Genomic DNA, 20712 nt, shown 5'->3' with positions numbered 1-20712 from the left:
ATTGTATAACCCGTGCTTTCCAGATTTTATTTTTATTGTCCCAGAAAATTGCGTTCCGTATGAACTTTTTGTTATTATTATTCGTTTGTTGGAAACCTCCAACACTTCGCACGTTCTCACACACTCTAACACATCGCTCACGAGACGGGAACAAAACGAGACAAAGTTTATGCAAGCTTTTCGCAAAACGTGCATATATTTTTGTTCCGCACTTGGCGCTCCCAGCAATGGATCTGAATGGCGGATAATTGCTTTTCACACCCGTGCAGGGATGGAAGATTGTACGTATCGCCGTACCGCCTTCGACAGCTTCATTGAATCTCGAACGGCGCGAAATGTGCAGAACCCGAGCACCGGCACCCGGAAGCGAACTCAAAGTGGTCTATTTTGTGGAGAACATTGAGGCGAGACAGTTTTTTTTCTTTTCTTCTTTTATTGCTGCTTGCTCCACTCAACAAAGCTCAACGACCAACATGCTAACCTCCTTACACGCTGTGTTTCGACAAAAGTTTCGCGTGGCGTCTCCGACGTCCGGGGCTTATCCCGGTGGTAAAGTGCCAAAGACTATTCTACAGTGTTTCGCAGAAGATTTATCTTCGGTTCGTTCGGTTCGGTTGTGCTGCCGTGCGTGGAAGAGATTATCATTTTGACCCAACTTTGGTTGGCTAGTAAAGCTGACAACCAGGGACACATTTAAATGGTGGCTGTACTAATGACACAGAAACGGTAACTGTGTGTAAGAAACCGCGGGGAGCGAGCTTTCCATGGAAGACTGCATATGCAGTCGGTTGCAACGAAGTGTGGTAATATGGTTAAACTTGTATGCCTATTAGATGAAAATTCTCCACAGAACTGGTATGAAAGCTTATGAAAAATTCCCAAGTCCATTGTAAGAAAGGAACTCGCTTCCATGTCCGATACGATCTAGTTTTATACTAACCAAACAATTACAATGTTGAAGAATAAATATTACTTACCTGATTACCGAACACACCGATGCTGCATGCCGACGACACCTGATCCGGTCCGAACCAGACGGCCGCCACCTTTGCCGGAAGCGACAGGATAAACACCTGTGAGGCGGCCACAATCGACTGGCCCACAAAACCCACCCAGAACAGATCCGGGCTGACGGAGAAACACTTGACCCAAGCACCGAGGCACGTACCAAGCACACCGCTGATGGCAGCAATTCGAAGTCCCTGGTGAGGGTGAAGATACAGAAAAACAGAAGCATGAGTTAACGAACTGCACAGCAAATGGTGCCGAGACTGGAGTGTCGTTTTCATTTCTGCAGCGAATTTTCCACCAGAAGATTGTTGGAAGTGTGTGATACGGATGGGAAAAGGTAGGGTAAGGATTTACTAAGTTACAGTTATAATGATTCTGGTGACGTTCGTGGAATCGAAAAACTATGGGAGTATTGGTGATACATTCGGACAGAAATTGTTAAATTATTATTTTTTTCTGTACAATTTTGAGCCTATTAGGTGAAATAGAGTTAATCTATAATTATTTAAATTACTATCATTATTCATTCTCCACAATATTATCCATTTTAATATGGTTTCATATTTTTATGACAGTTGTACTGGGATTATGCGTCCAGTCCAACCTTCTAGAAATGAAAAAAAAGGATAACCAAGTAATTCATTACGCAGTGCAGTATATGTTAAGAATAATGTTTACAATATAGGCAAACCAACTGTTTCACTCCATTCACCACTTGTGCTTATTCATTCATATTCAAGCCACAGCTGCAATGAAAAATGGTTGTCAGGAAATTTTTCTCTGCAACATGCAATTCTGTGGCAAGCATATCAACCCTACCCCATTGCGGCTGGCGTAGCAAGACAGCAAGAAAAAATGTACTGATTCACTTACAATTTGCCCTCCACTACGGTACAATGCTGTCCATTCAGAAGCATTTCAATAGTAACCACACTTGTCGAAAACCAAAAAGTAAAAAAAAAGTCCCTTACAGAACATCCAACAGGGGCCGTTTGGGACAAATAACTTTTGCATCGCTCCATTCCGCTTCGACATGACGCGAATGGGGCAACTAGTTGTGCTGGGGCGACCCACAGATACGGGGAGCAAGAGACAGATTTTATCTCATTAAAATAAATGAGGAAACATTTTCCGGCAACAGTGCGCGGTGACAGGCGTGCCCGACAGACGTGGAGGAAAGTTAGAGTTCTCTAATCCACACACGAGAAGCTTTTCGCTGCAGCAACCAGCCAAGCGCGTTGTAACAGAATGTTCGCCGTATGGTGTGCATTTATTTGCATTCGACATTTTCCGGCAGATAAGCTACAACGGTGCGGAAACATCGGTACATGTCCGTGATATCGATACGGTTGCAGGAAAATGGCAGTCCTCTTGTTGCCGGACCGTATGTGTGAGGGTCGACGTTATTTGAAACATGCTGGGAAATGTGCGATCGTTGCTGGATTTGATCGGGAGACAAAATTTACGTCTTGATATTTTGCTGATTGGCGCATAGTGCATAAGCCTGAACACAAGTGTGGAGCTATTTGGCAAAATTAATTTCAAATTTTGTTGATTTAGACGAATAGAAGATTATTTTCCATTACAGTTTTACATTGTACATTGTACAACATTGTAAATAACAGGACGTCGTTTAACCGAATCCATGGGAAATAAAGAAAATGAACACATCCTGGATAGCTAAAAGCACTCCGATAAACGATGCTTTTCTCCAATTATTGGAAACAAATAATTAAATAATTCTTCAACTGTGTGAGCGTGGTGATCGATATGGTCAGTAAACGTTCTAATTGAAAACCCATGTTATTGGTTAGCTGGAATTTTCTCATCAACAGCCCAATAGTGCAATGGAATGCAAAAGTTTTAGTTTTTTTCCCTCGGTTGCTCATGTTCCAGCACTCGCGTTCCATAATTGATTTTACGGAATCGTAACGCACTGCCGAGTGTGAGGACCTTCGCTAATAGACCTACTACTATCTCGGCTAGGCTTTTACGTGTATCATCAACCAAATTGGAGTTGTTTCTCCTCCCGACACACCTGCACATGACGCATCTCGCCACAACTAACCACTCTTCCGTTTTAATCTATTTGCATACTCGAGTAAAAAAAAGGCCGAAACAATTTTGACCACTTCGTATAACATTTCTGGCACATCAAATATGCGGCGCTACCCCATCGGTTGAACAGTTGCACTAAAAACTCGCGGTACTCGAAACTTACCAATTTATCCAAAATCCAGCTGGCCGGAAAGATGAGCGGAATGTACAGGATCATGAAAATCATCGACGTCCAGTCGACCCAGGTGCTGGTGATGTTGTAATATCTGTTCGCCGGTTTGCCAGTTCGTACCGTTGCGGTCCGTTGCGAGCCGACACGATGCGCCATTCAGGTACAGATGACAAACGTGTCCATGATTTGGAGGAGGTTTTTTTGTTTGACGATTTCGGTTCGGTGGTTGCAGACCGCAGACCCGTTACGAATCCGTCGCCATTCCGCCACGGCATGTAATGAAACGGAAAAGCCGACATTAGTAATTACTTACTGTACGTCACGAGTGCGCTGCTGGGTCATGAGTGGTTTGAAGTTTCAAGCGGCGCAGGATGGGATTATGGACTTTTAATTAAAAGCCACACCGCTGCGGTGTGGTTGTCAAAGGTCAACAAGAGAGAACAAATCGATCTACTCTGCATAGCAGCCCCCCATTTGGTTTGTCCAGTAATAGCTTTCTACTCGGAAGAAAAAGCGAAAATTGGACGTGCTCAGAGCTGCCTCGGTATCCTATAATCTAATATACTAAGGGTCACCGTGGAGGGCAGTGCAGATAACTGTAGTAGTCAGGGAATGTTAATCGAATCGATTGCCAGCTTCGATTGGAAGGGCTGATCCGATGGAAAATTGCTTCATAAATCGAGTTGCTGCGAAGCGAACTGCGTGCACGGTAAACATAACCGGTTCATAACTTTCCGACCCAAACCACCCGCTCGATCCCGGTGATAGCATTTCCACCAAAGGGATGCCCAACAGGATCGTTTGATGTGTGCGAGAGTGACCTTAAATCTGTTATCATTGGCCAGGGTGCGAGAAGGATGTGTTTTTGCAATCCGCGAAGAGCCTATAATTTCATCGACAGGAAATCCCGAGCGCCCATTCATTGGTATTTGTGTGGAAGTTATTGCTTGACCAGTGCTGACCTATCTGATTTCCTGTTCCAAGCAAACGGAACGGCTGAAATCGATTCCATTTCGCGGAAAACAGCTTATATTCGATGGGTTAATTAAGCGCTGCTTATAACGAGGATTTGAAAAGTTCCGTTCGTACATTAAAGGAGGTTTTTCTATAGTAAAAATTTTAGGACTTAAGATCCATAAGTAAGATATGGAATATTTTATTCGTAATATCTATTTCTTTATTTTTATAATTTAGGATAGAAATTTATTTCCTGTTATAAATTAAACCAACAAATTAAACACAATTTATGTTATGTTTTGCAACAGGGCGAAATTTTCATATTTGCTATTCAAATCATCTTAAAACGCGATCTATTGTTATCAAACGAACAAAAGATAAACCATTCTCCACGAAACGATGTGATAAATGATTCTGATTCTTTGCTTCCCTTCCTTCGCACAAATGGTGTTTGTCTTATTTTGAGCACATTTATTAAGCTAGAAGATATAACTGTTTCTTCAACACACTTTTTCTCGATCGTCACACTGATGCCACCTTTCCGATATGTTTATTTCCATTCCATTCGCTTCCGGCAGCACGTGCAAACTATTTGCGTTCCATCCACCCATCCCACCACCAATGTCAGGCATTTCCTAATTCATGTGTAAATGTTTTTCTTCTCCTTCCCCATCTGTGTGGGTCGAAGGCTAAAACGGTTTGCTCTTCCAAAAAACTTCCTTTCGCCTCCATACGATGAAAAACTGTTTCGACACCCTGAAAAGAAATAGTTCACACCCAACACAAAAGGGCTCGAATACCTCCATCAGGTGGAAGCTAAAAGGTGAATTTTCACTGCCGATTTCGCTCGGTACGGAATGGCAATCTCGCATCGGTATTATATGGAAGAATTCGCTCTCCGCTTTTTTCCTGATGTCCATTCGCTTGCTCGCACACCGGTGAAGCTTTATTTAAAATTCCTCCTCACGTTCGTAGAGCTTATCTTTTAAACGCGACCAAACGACACCACGCTCTATGGCTGTCCTTTGCTTACTGGCGTGCACGTGCACTCACACACTCACGCCCATCTTGAGATAACACCGGCAGATGTGTAGGTTGATCAATGCAATCGAAACCCATCATGGGACACTGGCTTTCCCAGAGGATACCTTCCACCCATTCCGTGGATATTATCAGATTGTAGAACGCTTCTTTTTGTCGATTGTTGTTTTGTTTACCGTATACATTTTCCCATTCTATCCCGGAACGGAACGCGATCAGCACTTTTCACCGCCTGGTCGTGATTGCTTTTCTTCGTTCGACGGCGAAAACGCGTAGCCCCAAACAGGGACGAATAAAAAAAACAACGACGCTTGAAGAAAAGATCAAGCTTGCGTTCTGTAAGCGCAAAGGTAAACAATATAATCTCCCAACCTTTCCGTGATCTCTTTCTCACACACACACTACCACAGAGAAGAGTGGCCTGAAAAAGACAAGTTTCCATTGGGTCTCCCCAAAGGCTTTCCCGATGGAGACGCCTGGTAGCGTGTAAGTTAAGAAGAAAAAATGCGTCTCTGTGGGAATGGATAAAGCTTCACGGAGCGATAGAATTTAGAGTAAATAAAAAAATTCTCCCTCAAGTAGAGCTTGGATGCACACCATCTCGTAACTCTACGGATAAAGATAGCGTACAATACGGGAAGATAGTTTAAAGGTCAAACTAGGTACGAACGATATGAAGTATGGTGGATATAGCCTTCGTTCTATGGTTCTCACTCGTGTAAAAGACCTTTTAACTTACCGCTGCACGATATTGGCGATGATACTGTACTGGATCCACTGCAGTGCATTCGAGGCGGAATACATCACGAAGATGGTCAGCACTATCCAGCGCCGTTTGTACATCCGGAACTCACCTGTGCATGGCGCATGGTTAAAAAAAACACACGAAAAGTATTAAAGAAAACATTAGTTAAACGATCTGCTGACGTACGGTTATGAAACACTGCAGTACATAAAAACCGGATTGCACTTTGTGCTTGGAGGGGTTTTGGTTGGCTTTGAAAATTTTAATTGGGTCTTTCATTAATTACTTAAAATAATGAAATGACTTATGACTTATTGTAGAACGCAATTTCGATGAACCTCTGTAAATCCTAGTGTTTGCAATGGGCAAGATATACATTTCATATTGCATACTTCAAGGCGTCTAATCCATGACCTTTTGTTTCGAATTGAAATAGAGGTATTTGAATGTTTTATAGACAATTGAAGTAAATATATGTTCATACCTTTTTCCTAATACTCTTTTATAGCCAATGAAATGAACTATTCTAGCACACTTCAACATGGGTTCTTTACATCGTTTGTAATGCAATATTATATAATGGTAACACTAAATCACTTTTGTCATAATCAGGTTTAAAGGCAATAAAAGTAAAAGGACTCATCTTACCTGCGGGCAGGGCTGGTTTGTCGAGTGTCGCATTCGATCCATTTGTTGCCGGTGGTTTGATCAAATCCGACGACTTGCTACCGGGCATGTACGCATCTGCCACGACCGTCACTTCCGGCACGTTGGAATGCTTCAGATCCATTTCGATGGGATGGGATGGTGCACAATCACGATGGTGATGACTTTTCTACTTATCAAAACTTTTTCTTCCTCGAGCTTTCGTGCGAAACTTTGTTAGTGTGTTTGTCTCCGCTTTTGGTGGATTCGTTCGTTGAGCTTGTTTTATAAACTGCCACTTCGTGACCGCGGCTCAACACCGCTCGTGTTCCGAACCGCTCCAGCAGTAAAGTGTTGCAAGAGTTATATTAAAAGTTGTGGTAAGGTACTGGATTTATTGTCATGTTACGTTTCGTTATAAAAATTTTACTCTTCCTTCGCTTTCCCTCATCCAATGTAGAGCCTCGTTTTGTATAGAGTGTGGTTTTATTCCGCCGTGCTTCTGGCGACAGTTGCAACACGTTTCATCTGAACTCGATCGATTCGGTTGCTATTTTTCCGCCCTACATCAGCGGCTTCATTCATTGGCTCTAACTGTCGTTTGCAATCAATATCTTGCTCAGCCTTATCGATTCATACCCGGAGTGGGTATAATTTTCACGCCTCTTGATATTTCCGCTGGCGTTACGTTACGTGTACGATCGCTCCACATCCAACTTACATATCATCAAGCCACCAGCCAGAGAACCGGAAACCCTACGCTCACAAAAACCGGCTTATTAATAATGAAACAAGTCTATTGATTTGTTTTCCTTGTTGCTGTTGCTGCACTTTCTACACCTCGTTAGGTGGGCATTTGTTGTACGGCGAGTCGTGTGAACGTTCGCTTAAGAGCATAAGAGCGTTGTATACTATATGCTAATCCCGGTAATGCGCACGAGAGCACGGTAGCGAAAGGTAGAGCGAATCTATTTTGGGAAAGTGCACTCCGGGCGATGTAGTAGTGGTTGCAAATCGATGAAAAGCGTTCGTTGCATTTCCCCCAAGATGGGTCAGAGGTAACAGCGCACGTACGTTAATGGATTTGCTGTTTCGGTGGTTCAAGGTGGATTTGAGGATGAGTAAAGATGAATAACGAGAAGGTGGCTGCTCGAAATCTGTAGGGAAAAATAGGAAACACAAAAAAGCGCATTACATTATAGGTTTATTGCGTTATCTTTATCATAAAGAAAAAGAGTCGAATGGTTGAAATATTTCTCTTTCAATTTCTCTAACACTGAAGTCACAATGGGAAGGATCTCTACGGTACACGATTAAATAGAGATCCGAAAATAAAGATTCTTCCTTCACATTGCACTCGTTTCATTTTTGGTTAAGAAGCAGCAAGATCGCAATTACATAAGAAAGACTAAGAACAACATCATCGTCATTTCATTAGCAGGAATCATGTAATAAATTCTCTCGCTTGTGTAAATTTGAACAGCTCACAAAACAAGGCAACATAATCCATACGATCCAGGAAAACGAGGAACAAAAAAACGGGGAAATTCTGGACAGCAACTCTGTTGCAATGGCCGCTACACGAAAGCTGACAGGATTGTTTCCATTATCACGAAGCCCCGTCCGTACATAACCGGATACTTAAATTTACAGATTGTCCCGCTACAATGACTGTTGAGCAATTTCCAAAAACGAGCAAAAAAGCTCATCTTTCAACAAAAACACACACATACACGAAAAAGTGCACGAAACTCAGAACTGCTGGTGCGACCATTAGTGTCGCTGTAATTTGAACAATCGTGGCACGTGTCCCATGGCAGTGCAATTGCTTCCACGTGATCCGTTTACGAAAAGAAAATGATGGTGTAAGCGATGGTTTGCTCACGTTCGCCGATGGGTCGTAACTTGATTACTGCACGGACGCGAGCCAATTTCCGTGACAAGACGATGCAACGGTGTCATAATTACGAGGAATGGCAGTGCATTTTTCCCAATGATAAGAGCATCCTTGCCTGATGCCTTGTAAGGATGCTACCGAAATACTTTATGGGAGGCACTTTTTTTTTCTTCGCACTGGAAAGAGTCTAATAAAACTGCTATTACTTCTCATTCCCTTCAGCGCTGTCAACAGCTGTGGGTCTGGTAGGGTCATTTTTCCGAAAAAAGCTCCCAAACACAACACCAAACATCATGGACGAAAAGGGAACGATTATTAGAAGTCGCTTCTACACCAAGGACAGAAACGTGTGGCCAACGAAGTGAAAGTTTTTCAATTTTAAATCAAATAAGTATTTGCTTCCCTTTAGCTAGATACTAGCGGCAACGTTACGTGCTACCGAAATGTCGGACGATTCAAGTTTAGATTCGAGAAGAAGAGCACCTTATTTGAGCTATTTCTTTGCTTGCCCGTGTTTCCTTGGCCACTCAAAAGCTGAAGAGTCAACAGTGCTTAAGAACTTTCCGCTTTTTCAGCTAAAAGCCGAACAACAAACCAACGAGAGTCATGAAAATTGTTGCAAACAAAAAATAAAGTACTGTCGCTCACAAAGATGTGGTGTTTTCTTTGCACAGTTTCCTTGCAAGGTCGTTGATTGCAGAAAAATATGCTTATTTGATTTAAACTGTTTCGCTAAGTGAATTTAAATTCGTAATTTGTAACTGAATCAACATCTGCTTAGAAACGCCTGCAATGGACTGTATCACGTTGATAGCGTCGCCACTTTCTAGACACCGATAGGAGTTATTATATCAATTAAGCGTTTATAGGGCACAAACAAACGTACACCGCACGATCTAATCACCGGCTAAAGTATGTGTCAGGTAACAGCATGATGATAAGGGAACGTTTGTTCTACACCGGACGCAAACCTTTTCCGAACAATTTCATTAAATACGCTACAATGTTCATAGATGGGAGTCTTTAAGGGTAACTTGTGGATCTTTCTCTCTTATAGCATACATTTTATTGCAAGGTTTATTTGCTTGATAAATACCCGGGACGAAATAAACGATCGTAAGGCTGCAACAATGATAATCAGCGGAGTTTTATCGCACGCATTGCACGCCAACGTCTTTCCCTGTTCAAGTCCGCCATTAGGCTAAACGATAGCAAATAGCTGTGCACCCTCACTTGACAAAGGGTTCGTGTAATGATATAATCAATCCAATCTCTTTATTCCTTGATTATAGTCTTCGTTTAGTAATTGAGTAGTACCACGTGTACGGCGCCGTAAGGTATGCAATACTTTGGTTTTATGTTTTATTTTAAAGACCATTCGAGTTTATAGTTCCCCTATAAGTGATTTGAACGCTCAATTGAAGAAGATTCTGAAGAAGTGTTCATAAAAATCCTTTAGACATGAGTTAGTGAAAATAAATCGAAAAAATACTTTTATTTTAAGTTACATGAGTTACTCAAAGTAACAACTCAACTAATCCTCTTAACCTAATGAGATTTGTTTTAAAACGTGTATAATAAAATGTTAAACTGAAATACTTTGCACCTACAAGTAGCATCAACCACCAGCGCTGAAAAAAATCGTTGGAAAAGTGCCAACCAAAATCGCTCAAACCGGCAGCGGTGGATGACGCTAATCTTCAAAACGAAAACATCACTTAAGACCCACAAAAATAACATTAGTTATTTTCAAATTAGTTCATACCACTTTCTCACCACTGTCACATTCTTACTACTCTCTTGCTTCTTTGCAAATGGAATTTGTCCCTTCTGGTGTACATTTGCCGAGTGCTATTTATCGTATCGTGTTCAACATAGAACGCTTAGCAAATAATACCGATCGTTAGTATCACGTTACGCACAGTTAAGTTGCAACCAACGGCGAATAAAAGCAGCTATTATCTCTAGCACTGTGTACTAGATTCGAAAACATTTCTTTGATTTAATAAAACTACAACGATAAATACATTTTCGTACAAATAACCGGCTTGAATAATCGCGTCGAGTCTTTGCCCAAATCTTCTCATTTCCTTTCACATGCTAATTGGGCCCACCAAGCATTTTTCTTTCCCTTCCTCACAACGAAAGATGAGATTAATCGAGACAGTCTTGGAATGATTTGTGTTTTGTTATTGTTCATTTCCGCATTGCATTCCACGCGCTTCTCACTTGCGCTGTTGTACCATACACATCAAACGTTCCTCTGTGCCATTCAAAGACGGCCTGTTTTGATAACTTTTGGGATACAAATTGCGCTGAAGGAACTTTAAGGCAACAGCAAACTTGAAAGGAAAGCATGATTCCACCCGCAACATTCCCTTGACATAGTTTACTCGAACTTGAAAACCAACGTCCTAACCGCTGGTCGTCCTTGTGGTTCCATTCAAAACAACCGCCAAACGGTGCTTCCTTCCGGATGGTGGATCTTCTTCGCTTTTGTGGGTGTGTGTGAATAGCTACTTTGTATTAGTTTTTTCTTGCCCAACCTAAATACCCTTGTTGGGCGGGTGAAGTTGAAAAATCCTTCACAAAATTGCTTTTGATCTTCGGCCGAGGTTTCCTTGTGCCTTTCGATATCAACCTGTTTTCCAGCGCAGTCGACGGATGATCGAATGATGCTGTCTGCTGTTTGGCAGATTTCTTACCGCAGTTTAGCTTCTTATGATATGAGATCATTTTCTTACCGGTAATGCAGCCTTTTAAATATTAGGGGTTGATTTTATAGGCACAAGACAATTATAGTTCTTCTTCCTCGATCCTTTTCATGGTTTACAAATACATCTACTTCAAATAGCATTTTGAAGATTGTACACTAAATCCGTAATAAAACTTTGTTTACAACATCCAACTGTAATTATAACACGAATCACAGTGGACAATCGATTGCAGAACTTAAGAAACAAATGAATCCTATTGTACGTTTGCTTTGGTTAATTATAATCATCTAGGTTCAAATTGCTTCTACAGCATAATATTTATTTCCCACGCGTACGTCCTCCGGGGTTTCTCGTGCTCTGCACGATTGCACAACAAGACTACACAAGACATTGGATGAGAAATGATCGACAAATACAGAGAAAGTAAACGGAAAACTCTCTACAAAGCAATCAGCTCGGCAAAACAAGTTTCCACTGTCCCACCGGAAATAGGAAAGAGCAGAACGAATTACATTCCATTTTTCATCCCTCTACACGTACTGCCGTGACTTGGCACCCCCGATCGATGGAGTCACTTGGTTATCCTGCACGGACGGGCCTTTGCAGTAAGATTTATTTACACTCAACTTAGTGCAGACTGTAGATGGGAAAGTTTGGTGTGTTTTTCTTTTCAACTCCTTCTTCATTCAACAAAGACTCTATTACTAAGTTTACCAATATTTTGCACTTATTTCTTAGATGGAAATTTAATGACGATTAACCCCACCATGGATAAGGCAATAGTTGTGTAGTTAAGGACTTTCTTTTTGTTTGATTGATTCATTGTTCGCAATTTGAAATTGGAAAGAAAGTTTATAAATGAATTTCACTTAACATCAGCGCTCGCCCCTCGAGGGGAACGTGAAACAAAAATTCTTCCCTTCGCTTGATTTATGCATGGCCATGTTTCCAATCGCCGTTCTATATGCTGCAGAAAATAACAGCCTCCGGTTTACAATGACAAAATTACGCTAGATAGAAAAAAAAAAAGAAATATGCGGCCGTGTGCAAATATTTGCATACCGGGCAGAGTACTTCGAATGTAACTTTTGCTGACGTCAACAGAAAGGTGGAAAACTCAAAAACTCTGTCCCGTTTCTTTGGAACGTTAAAGCGTTTTGTTCTTATTTTAATGAACCAGAAAATGCAAACACAGCACGGAAATGTATAGCGTAGAGTATTTCGAAGTGCCGAACGAGTCGTACAACGTAAACAAGGAAGTGTATTACATAAATGGCAGATTGCAATCAAACCTTCATTTGAAGTGCATCATTTGTTTGCTTGTTGTGCTGTCGCAATCCTTGAAATCGAATTTCCTTTGATGTAACCTTTTCAATTAAGCTCTTTTACATTCCCGATTTTGTTTTTCAATGGAGGAATTTAACAAATTTCAAAGGAAAACCAGGATCGGAATGATTCAAATGGAATAACAGGCCTTAATCTTTCAATGAAAATATTCATTCAACAAATTTCGCGAAACGGGAATCAATCATGAATTAAGTTGGAAAATTGAAATTATAATTAAAGTCAATAAAAAGCTATGTCAGCAATACGGCCTATATAACATATTTCCAACAATAAAAAGTGTGTTAAAATAATCAAATGTAATTTTAAATCGACGAATGGCATAATTTTATTACGAAATGACTTGTTTGTGATAAAACAAACAATAACTATGCAAGAACAAAATAATCATACAAAAAGAAAAAAACATAACCAAATAAATCATAATTTCAAGGAAAAATTCTTAAAGTTCAATAATCCTAGCACACTGAAAACCATTAATTAACATCATGAAAAGAAAATGCTTGCTAAATTAACTTTGCTTACCACATACAAAGCTATGGTTTGTTGCTTTGCCGCCATCAAAACAAAGTTCATAATCATCCTGTTGTTAATGGCGTCTTTGCTCAACACGAAACGAAAAGTTTCGCCACTTGAATGACACTGATTATGGGTTGTGTCAAAGTTTAAACTCTATCATCTTTTAACTCTTTCACCATGCCACAACAATTCACAACGAAGGAGTTGCTGCGGTGAGGAAAATGTACAGGCGGAAACAATGATGCTCCTTTGCTGATTGATACCCTGTCCTTTGCGATAGAGTATTCCCAAAATGTGGCCCGAGACCAAGTTTATTATAACGAAGCGTCACCTATAGCTGGTCTACTTTTTGGAGAAACCGTTCCTTTTTCAAGTTCCCACTACCTTATTCAATGGTACGGAAAGCGCTGCAACTGACAGTTCGACAGAACAGTTGGCAAATGATGACATACCCGAAGAACTCTGTCATATAAATGGCAAGACAGCCAACCATACGCGGAACCACCGCGTGCAATGGGAAATGGGGCGAGAATTAATAATTTTCCTTCATTGTTTGTCGTATTGTTTTGCCGTAGCTGGGTTTGTTTATTCACCTGTAAAATGCACAGGAAAGCTTTTCTTCAGGGAACGCTGAAAACCTTCAACGTTTGCGCACGACAGTGATGGATGGATAACCAAAACAAATATAAGTATCCGCAAAGAATTCATTTCCATGTGCTTCTTTTATTGCCTCCAACAATTTGGATCAAACTTCAGCTGATGTTTGCTCAAGACGAACGGCAGTCTAGCATACAAAACGTCACCAAAACCCATCCTGTCACCTCAGGATCTCTTTTACCATCTACCACCAAATCACCGGCGGTGGGTAAATATAATCCAAAACACAAAATAATGCCCACATTTGGAATGATGTCAACCGGCGGACGGAGAAATAATTTGCAATTTGTAATTTATCACCGTTTACCTAGCGAAAAAAGCTCTAGACAACTAGTACAGGAAAGCTTGACAGAAGAAAAATAGCGCTACCTCGATGGACAATATTCAACGCCTGCTGAGCGGACGTAAACTGCCTAAATTATTGATTTAGGCTATTTTTCATTATAAACTTTCCCGCCGGGAACTTAATGATTTAACGTATCGCAATGTTTGTGCTTTACTCCGAATGATGAATGAAATTTGGAGCTGATGGAGAATTTGTCCACCATTTTTCTTACCGTACCAATTTTGTCATCCCACCTACGTCAGAGTAATTACTTTTCCCTGCAACCTGTACTACGAAGCGCTCCTTCGTGACTCGTGCGAAAGATAAATTGTGTCAAATTTCTGTAATCGTAAATTAAACACCGGCAATAAAAAATACCGTACCTTTATTGGATGATTTAAAGTTTCGCACAATTGTGGCTATAAAACGGCATTAAGGCACGGAGATGGAAAATTATCTCGGGCTTGTTCAGGTGAAGAAATTCCAGCCGCGGGAACAGACGGATGGAAACCGGAGTGGTAAGTTTCGAAATTATTTCACCTAGACCTTGATGGTCTGTGTTGTTGGCGTTAGATTCGCCCATGGGAAAGCCAAACTCCCAGCCGGGCATCGTAATCGGGAGAGCACACCATAAACTGGTCTGATTACGGTACACCGATTATCTGGAGCTGTTCGCAATCCGGAGAATTGAAACCAATTGGTCGTGGTTTGTTTGTTTGCCGGTCACATTAGATTTGGGATGGTGCTTTGTGGGTGTGTGTGGTCATGTGCAGCACGGTGGATAAGCAGGAGTGTTGGAGATTAGAGCAAAGCTAGAAATGTTCGTATTAGAAATTGCTATGCTTTGCATGTTTTGCTCGGCTCTTTCTCTTAAGCGGTGGTGTTATCTTAATTCTTATTTAAAAGCTTCCCCTACGCTAAGGCTCCCTAAAGCCGCATAAATTGTTGCATTTCAAAACAGCCACGGTTGTACTGGGCGCATTGAGCACTCAATTGAAATGTATAAATGATTCCTGGTAGTTCTAGCTATATGAAATCGGCCTGTTCTACTGTGACATAAATGTACATGAGCTGTTTGAAAAATGTCACTATTGATTGGCACTGCATGCAAATGCACTTAGCATGCGACAAACTTGCAACAATTCAATATAATAAATTGATATGGGCTGTCCTTATTATGTTGAACAATAATAATGTTTCCCATTTTTCCGTCGGCTAAATCATTTTCCATCACAAAACTAACTGTTGCAACCGTCGGATTTATTTTTAAATGAAAAAAAAAATCGAAAATTTGATTGCTGATGGGCGATTCTCCACAAAACGGAGTAGAACCCCCAATACCCATCGAGACCAAGGTGTCACGTACATTGTCACGTTTAAAGATCGATTATGGGGTTTTTGTAGTAGACAGCACCCAAGCCACATCGGACAGGCAGTTTGCAATGATGCATCTACAATGTTGTTTTTTTTTCATTATTTTTGCATCAATTTGTGTGCAACGGAGAAACGGGAACCTTGTACTATCGTTATTCAATCTTGCGGTTACGATAACATCAGAATTGGAAGTTCAGACACGCGTGCCCTTGGAATAGGAATGTGGCCGTTTATAGTGAGATACAAGGACAACATCTAACGCATTAATTAAATACATATGTGCAAATGATGATTTCAATAAAGATAGCTATTTATGACTAAGAATCGGCTAGTATTGTACAGATTTGGCAAACCTGTTCCTAAACCTCGAATTCACTATTTGCCACACAAACAAGTCGCCTTTCCTTTAATTTAAAAATCGTTCCTAATGCGCTGGACAAACGTCGCAAGACTCGCCCTACCTTACCCACTAAATCGTTGTTTGTACGGTCACAAGCTTTGCGGTGTTGGTCTCTAAAAGTGATTCATGACCCGTTCATGATCGGCATGATTTGACTAAAAACTAAAAGGGGGGAAGCTTTGTGGGAAGCCACACAGAGCACTTGTTTGTTGCCGCTGCGACACACAGATTGCGCGATTGTGATGCTAAATTGTTTTCAGCTGCTGATTGCATTACGCCAACGGCAATTTGTAAGTATCCGGTAGTTTGCCGGACTCGGCAGTGAGTGAAATGGTTTGATAGTAGCCGCTAGGAAAACTGCACAATGATCCGTACTTTATCATCGCCAATAAAGCGCTTTGCCGTTAGCTATACACCGAAGGGTTTAGAGATACTTTGCTCTCGAACAGCTGATTTAACTTTATGGATGTGGATGTGAAATACGCTCAAAGCTGTCACAAATTTTATGGCTGTCTAATAAGCGTGTATCAACCGCTCAATATCAGTCTGATAGCATCATGCTCGTTATTTATTCAAGTGCTGTAAAAAAGTCCCCTCTATAGAAAGCGAAACAAACGATACGACCTTCCTGCCAGCTAGCTTTCAGACATCTAAACGCATTTGCTGCCACCTTCGTAGGTGTTAGTGCAAAGTGATCCTAGCACATCCAAATCACGAAGACAATGCAAAATCCCATGCAAAGTTATACCGACCTTACTTAAGCAGTGATTAACAGCAAAAGTCCCCGCTTTCGATTTTGTGGTACGATATTTGCATACAGCGATGATTATATTCCTACGGACGGTTCGTGATATACGCTTTTGGAAAGAGTAGAAAATTTAAAACCATTGTGGTTGAAGCAGCTAATGAAATAAATTCACATTTTATCATAAATCATTTCATAAACTTAAATAAAGTGAGAATTATAAAAAATAATATATAGCCTCGTATGGAATATAGCATAATTCAAGAACTATCTGTATAAAGTCTATCGATACCAATGCACAAAGATAGGGAAAAAAGTATCAGTTTCACTTCGCAAACTTACATTCAAAGACTCGCTGGAGCTCCTATGAAATCCGCCACTAAAAGCCAAACCAACGTCGGTAGACTTTACTCAGGTGAACCCCGCTGTTGTTTGTTTATTTGTTTTCTATGCGTGCCTTTAACTCCACGATCGCGTGGCTGGAGTCCCTTAAAACACACACACTCACCGTAAACACACTGTTCACTTCCGCACGTTCGTACGATCGCGCGTGGTACGTGGAAGGGTTCAGTACTTTAACCCTCTGCGTGGGGGAAGCAATAGTCGCGGCCTAATCAGTACCGGCAGGGTGCGTAGGGACGGGTGGCGAGAGATTCAAGTACGCGCTCAGCTGATGGAAATTGTTGCGGAATCATTCGATTCCGATATTGCGCTTATCAGCGTAACCGTCAACTTGTCGAGTGGCTGTCGCGGTGGTTTGGATGATGAGTGCGTAAGTGTAGTAATCGGCCCAGCTGCTTGTACAGCGATCGTGCCGAACGGTAGACGCTGCTCATCCACAATATCACACTATCGCTGCTCGATGCGCAAGGTCGTGCAAGTGTGTAAGTGCTCTTTTATATTCAACTGTTAGACACAAACGTTAGACACAACAAAACTTAAGCGACAGTCACACATTCACGTACGCTACGCTTTTGTTCAAAAATTAATAAAACACAATCATTTTCGCACCCAAGCTCTGGTATCCTGTGGTAATTCTCATCCAAAGCCGAACACTTCACCGTTTGTCACTTCGAGAATTCGAGAGTATGATTTCCCTTTGAAATTGAAAGCTCTGATTGTTTACTGCGGTAAATCTTAAATCAAAAACAAACAACACCTCCAGCGACAGTGCGTTTGAAGGCGACCAACAAGTGCAACTTTATTGCCACAAAACCTCCCGGTTAGATACTCGTGAACACACTTGTGCAGACGTTTTAATAGCACAGACAGACAGGCTGCCAGTCGTAGACAGTTGTAGCAAGTTGAAACAGAACCCAACCTCCAGAACAGGGACCCGGTTTGGAAAGCGGTCCGATACTAACGCAAAGCACGTGCACACCGGTTGACCGTTTGAAAGCGAATGCCACGCGCGCTTGCAGCGATATCGATAGAGGTTGTGGTTGTAGTCGAACCGGTTAGCTTGGGTTCGCCCGTTCGGACGGGATTCCCTCGCGGGTCGAGAAACTTGTGCATGAAAAATGCGGTTCTTCTGATACATAAACTGATAAATATTTAAATTATTAATAAAAATTACAAATTCTGTACTAGAAAATGTGTATAAAATCAAATAAAAAATGTTGCACTTCGCGTTTTTGGGGTGGAATCGGAGCCGTTGTGCGAGAGAGCGACCGGCTCCTTCCGCGTTCCTTCTTCTTCCTTTCACACCCCCTCGATGGGGGTGCCCATCGTACAAACTTCGGCAATTGGGGATTCGCCAGCCCGAGTCGATACCGAGAAAAACGAATTCAAATCATTTGCTCACGCTCATCTCACGCGCGTCAGCGTGCCGCACTCGACTCACTGCAGGTTGATGATGGTCACGGGTTAGGGTTTGGGGAGACATTGTTGCCATGGTCACCAAATAATCTTGACTTTGAAACAAAAAACAAAATGGGAAAAGGAAAGCTTGCACTCCCCTGCACGGCGTTTTTACACAGCATCACAGTAACAACGGACTTCTCACTACGGTGAGCTGCAAGACTTGACGGATCCCGCAGTACTGACCGGTTCACTTAACCGCCTGTGCGGTATGCAATACGCGATACACATTCCGATTTAGCGATGCAGCGAAGAATCAGTCACATGCAACCGTTTGAACGGTAAAAATAACTGCAACAAAATGTGCATCGTGATGCTGTCGAATGGATGCTGCCGCGTATGATGATACTGAAGTTGTTTTCTTGCTCCCCCTCAATTCTGGACCATGCGCAGCTGATACACTTGTACCTCTCACTTTCTGCTGTTGCTCTCGTGCTATCACAAGACGAAATGTGTTGATCCACGAATCTGATTCACCGCTGTTCTTTCTGTTTTTGTTTCGATCTGTCACGTGTTCCGTCGTGACCGTAGCACAAAACTCTCACTCTCTTCCACGCGGAAGTCTACTGCAACCCAGGAATCCCCTTTCATTTCATGCTCTATTTCATTCATACGCAGCACAAAACTTCCTTCAACATAACACACGCACACGTGCACGGATAGCGACACATCTCCAACGTGCTGTGCAAAACGGAAGCTGCGAGCCCGTTCTATGTTTATGCTGCCAAAGGCCCCCGACCGTGCCATGCTTCGGTTCGGTGTGCGTGAGCTAAAAATAAATGAATAAAAATAAACTCCTGCCAGCCCCCGTCGGAGGGAAAATACGACCGATTATGCTCCTGCTTGCCTGGCCGTCGGTGTTGGGAGGCTGGTAAAAATTTTCCCACGTATATCGAACAACAACAGCGATGTTGCCCGCCGGCTGGATCGCCTGGGGCTCGTTTGAAGAGCGTTACGCGTCTGGGGCTGGTTTGTGCTGCAAAACGGGATGTGTTTGCTTGTTTGAGAAGCAGCGAGAGAGAAAAACAAGGCGAAAACAGGATACCTTACACAAGGACTTTGGTAATTTATTTTTATTTCCAAGGACACAATATCCCGCTGGTGCGGTTCGGTTGTGTTCGTTTAAAGCAGCAAAGGGGGTTGTTTACGTCATGGAATCGGTAAACTTCTTAACGATTTTCACGTGATTTGGAACCTGCAGGGAATGTCAAGCAAATGTTGGACGTCATCTTTATCTTGGGGGAAGTCGATGGTATTTATCCAATTTTCATACAATGTTTTTAATTACTCCGTATAATTTAAATCGAATTGTTCGTTTAGTTACACATTTAATAAAATTAACTAACTGTACACAAAAAGACTTACGTGGTATTGCAATGACCCACTATCGATTAGTTACAAGTCAGACTAACAAATAATAAACTTTACAGATACTCCGATTTTCGACACTTTTCCGTTTGAAAAATATAATTACTTTAATTAAAAAAAAACAGCCATACATTTATTTGACTGCTTGGGCGTTTCTTTATTTTTATTATTCAAATTTTAAGAATAAAAAGTGCAAGCTTGAAGATTATCCAATCAGAAACACACCATTATTACAGCCGATTTGTAGAGTTCCAATAAACCACTGACGGTTAAATTAATACTCAAGTACACAATTAGTACTTCCACTTGACTTTTACAGCCACGAATGGGTTTATTTTATTGCCCCGTCTTCACCATATGGCCTCACGCACGGTGCGTAACATGCCACCTATACTCGTTGCAAATAAATACCACCATTACGAGCCGCCATTGTGTTGCGTTAGCTTAACCAGAGCATAGAAAGCGGAAAAAGACACCAGAAGCAAATCATAAAACAACCTTTGCTTGTAGGGATTGAATGTACGAAAACAACCATCCTAGAGGAACCCGATGTACGCGCCAAGCGTGCTCTCGGGTAAGCTGTTGAGCATCCTCTATTTATGAGCCTCATAAATCTCGCCATCGCGTACCATCTCTATGTACAGCCGGGAATGTGTTGTCAGGATTTAGAGCTTTTACTCCCTATAGAAGGTAAGAAAAATCCTATTCGCTTGCCCGGAATTGAATCGCGCCGTAAGCTCGATGATTTTGTCTATTTTTCTTTCATTCGAACAGTATACCAACAAGGATGAGGCTTCTCACTAACTGGAATTCAATCATAAATGTGATTTGTTGTGGGTGATGTTTTGTTATGGCTGCTAGATTGAAAATGTTGAAA

General features: G+C 41.6%; 1 protein-coding gene across 1 annotated transcript in view; it reads right to left on the bottom strand.

Moving 5' to 3' along the window:
• LOC128300972 (feline leukemia virus subgroup C receptor-related protein 2) overlaps positions 1-17981 on the bottom strand; it is a 32649-nt gene extending 14668 nt beyond the window's left edge. Inside the window, exons 1-6 of the mRNA XM_053037244.1 lie at positions 17929-17981; positions 16950-17513; positions 6633-7786; positions 5979-6093; positions 3233-3335; positions 978-1202 (exon numbers count right to left, since the gene is read on the bottom strand). Of these exons, the coding sequence (XP_052893204.1) occupies positions 978-1202; positions 3233-3335; positions 5979-6093; positions 6633-6774 (585 nt within the window). The 5' untranslated portion in view covers positions 6775-7786; positions 16950-17513; positions 17929-17981. The remainder of the gene's footprint in view (positions 1-977; positions 1203-3232; positions 3336-5978; positions 6094-6632; positions 7787-16949; positions 17514-17928) is intronic.
• Between the last annotated feature and the right edge of the window lie 2731 nt (positions 17982-20712).

Source organism: Anopheles moucheti, chromosome 3, assembly GCF_943734755.1.
Source record: "Anopheles moucheti chromosome 3, idAnoMoucSN_F20_07, whole genome shotgun sequence".
Classification (NCBI taxonomy): Eukaryota; Metazoa; Arthropoda; class Insecta; order Diptera; family Culicidae; genus Anopheles; species Anopheles moucheti.
Note: the sequence above shows the minus strand (reverse complement) of the source record. Positions and strands in the feature narration are given on the sequence as shown.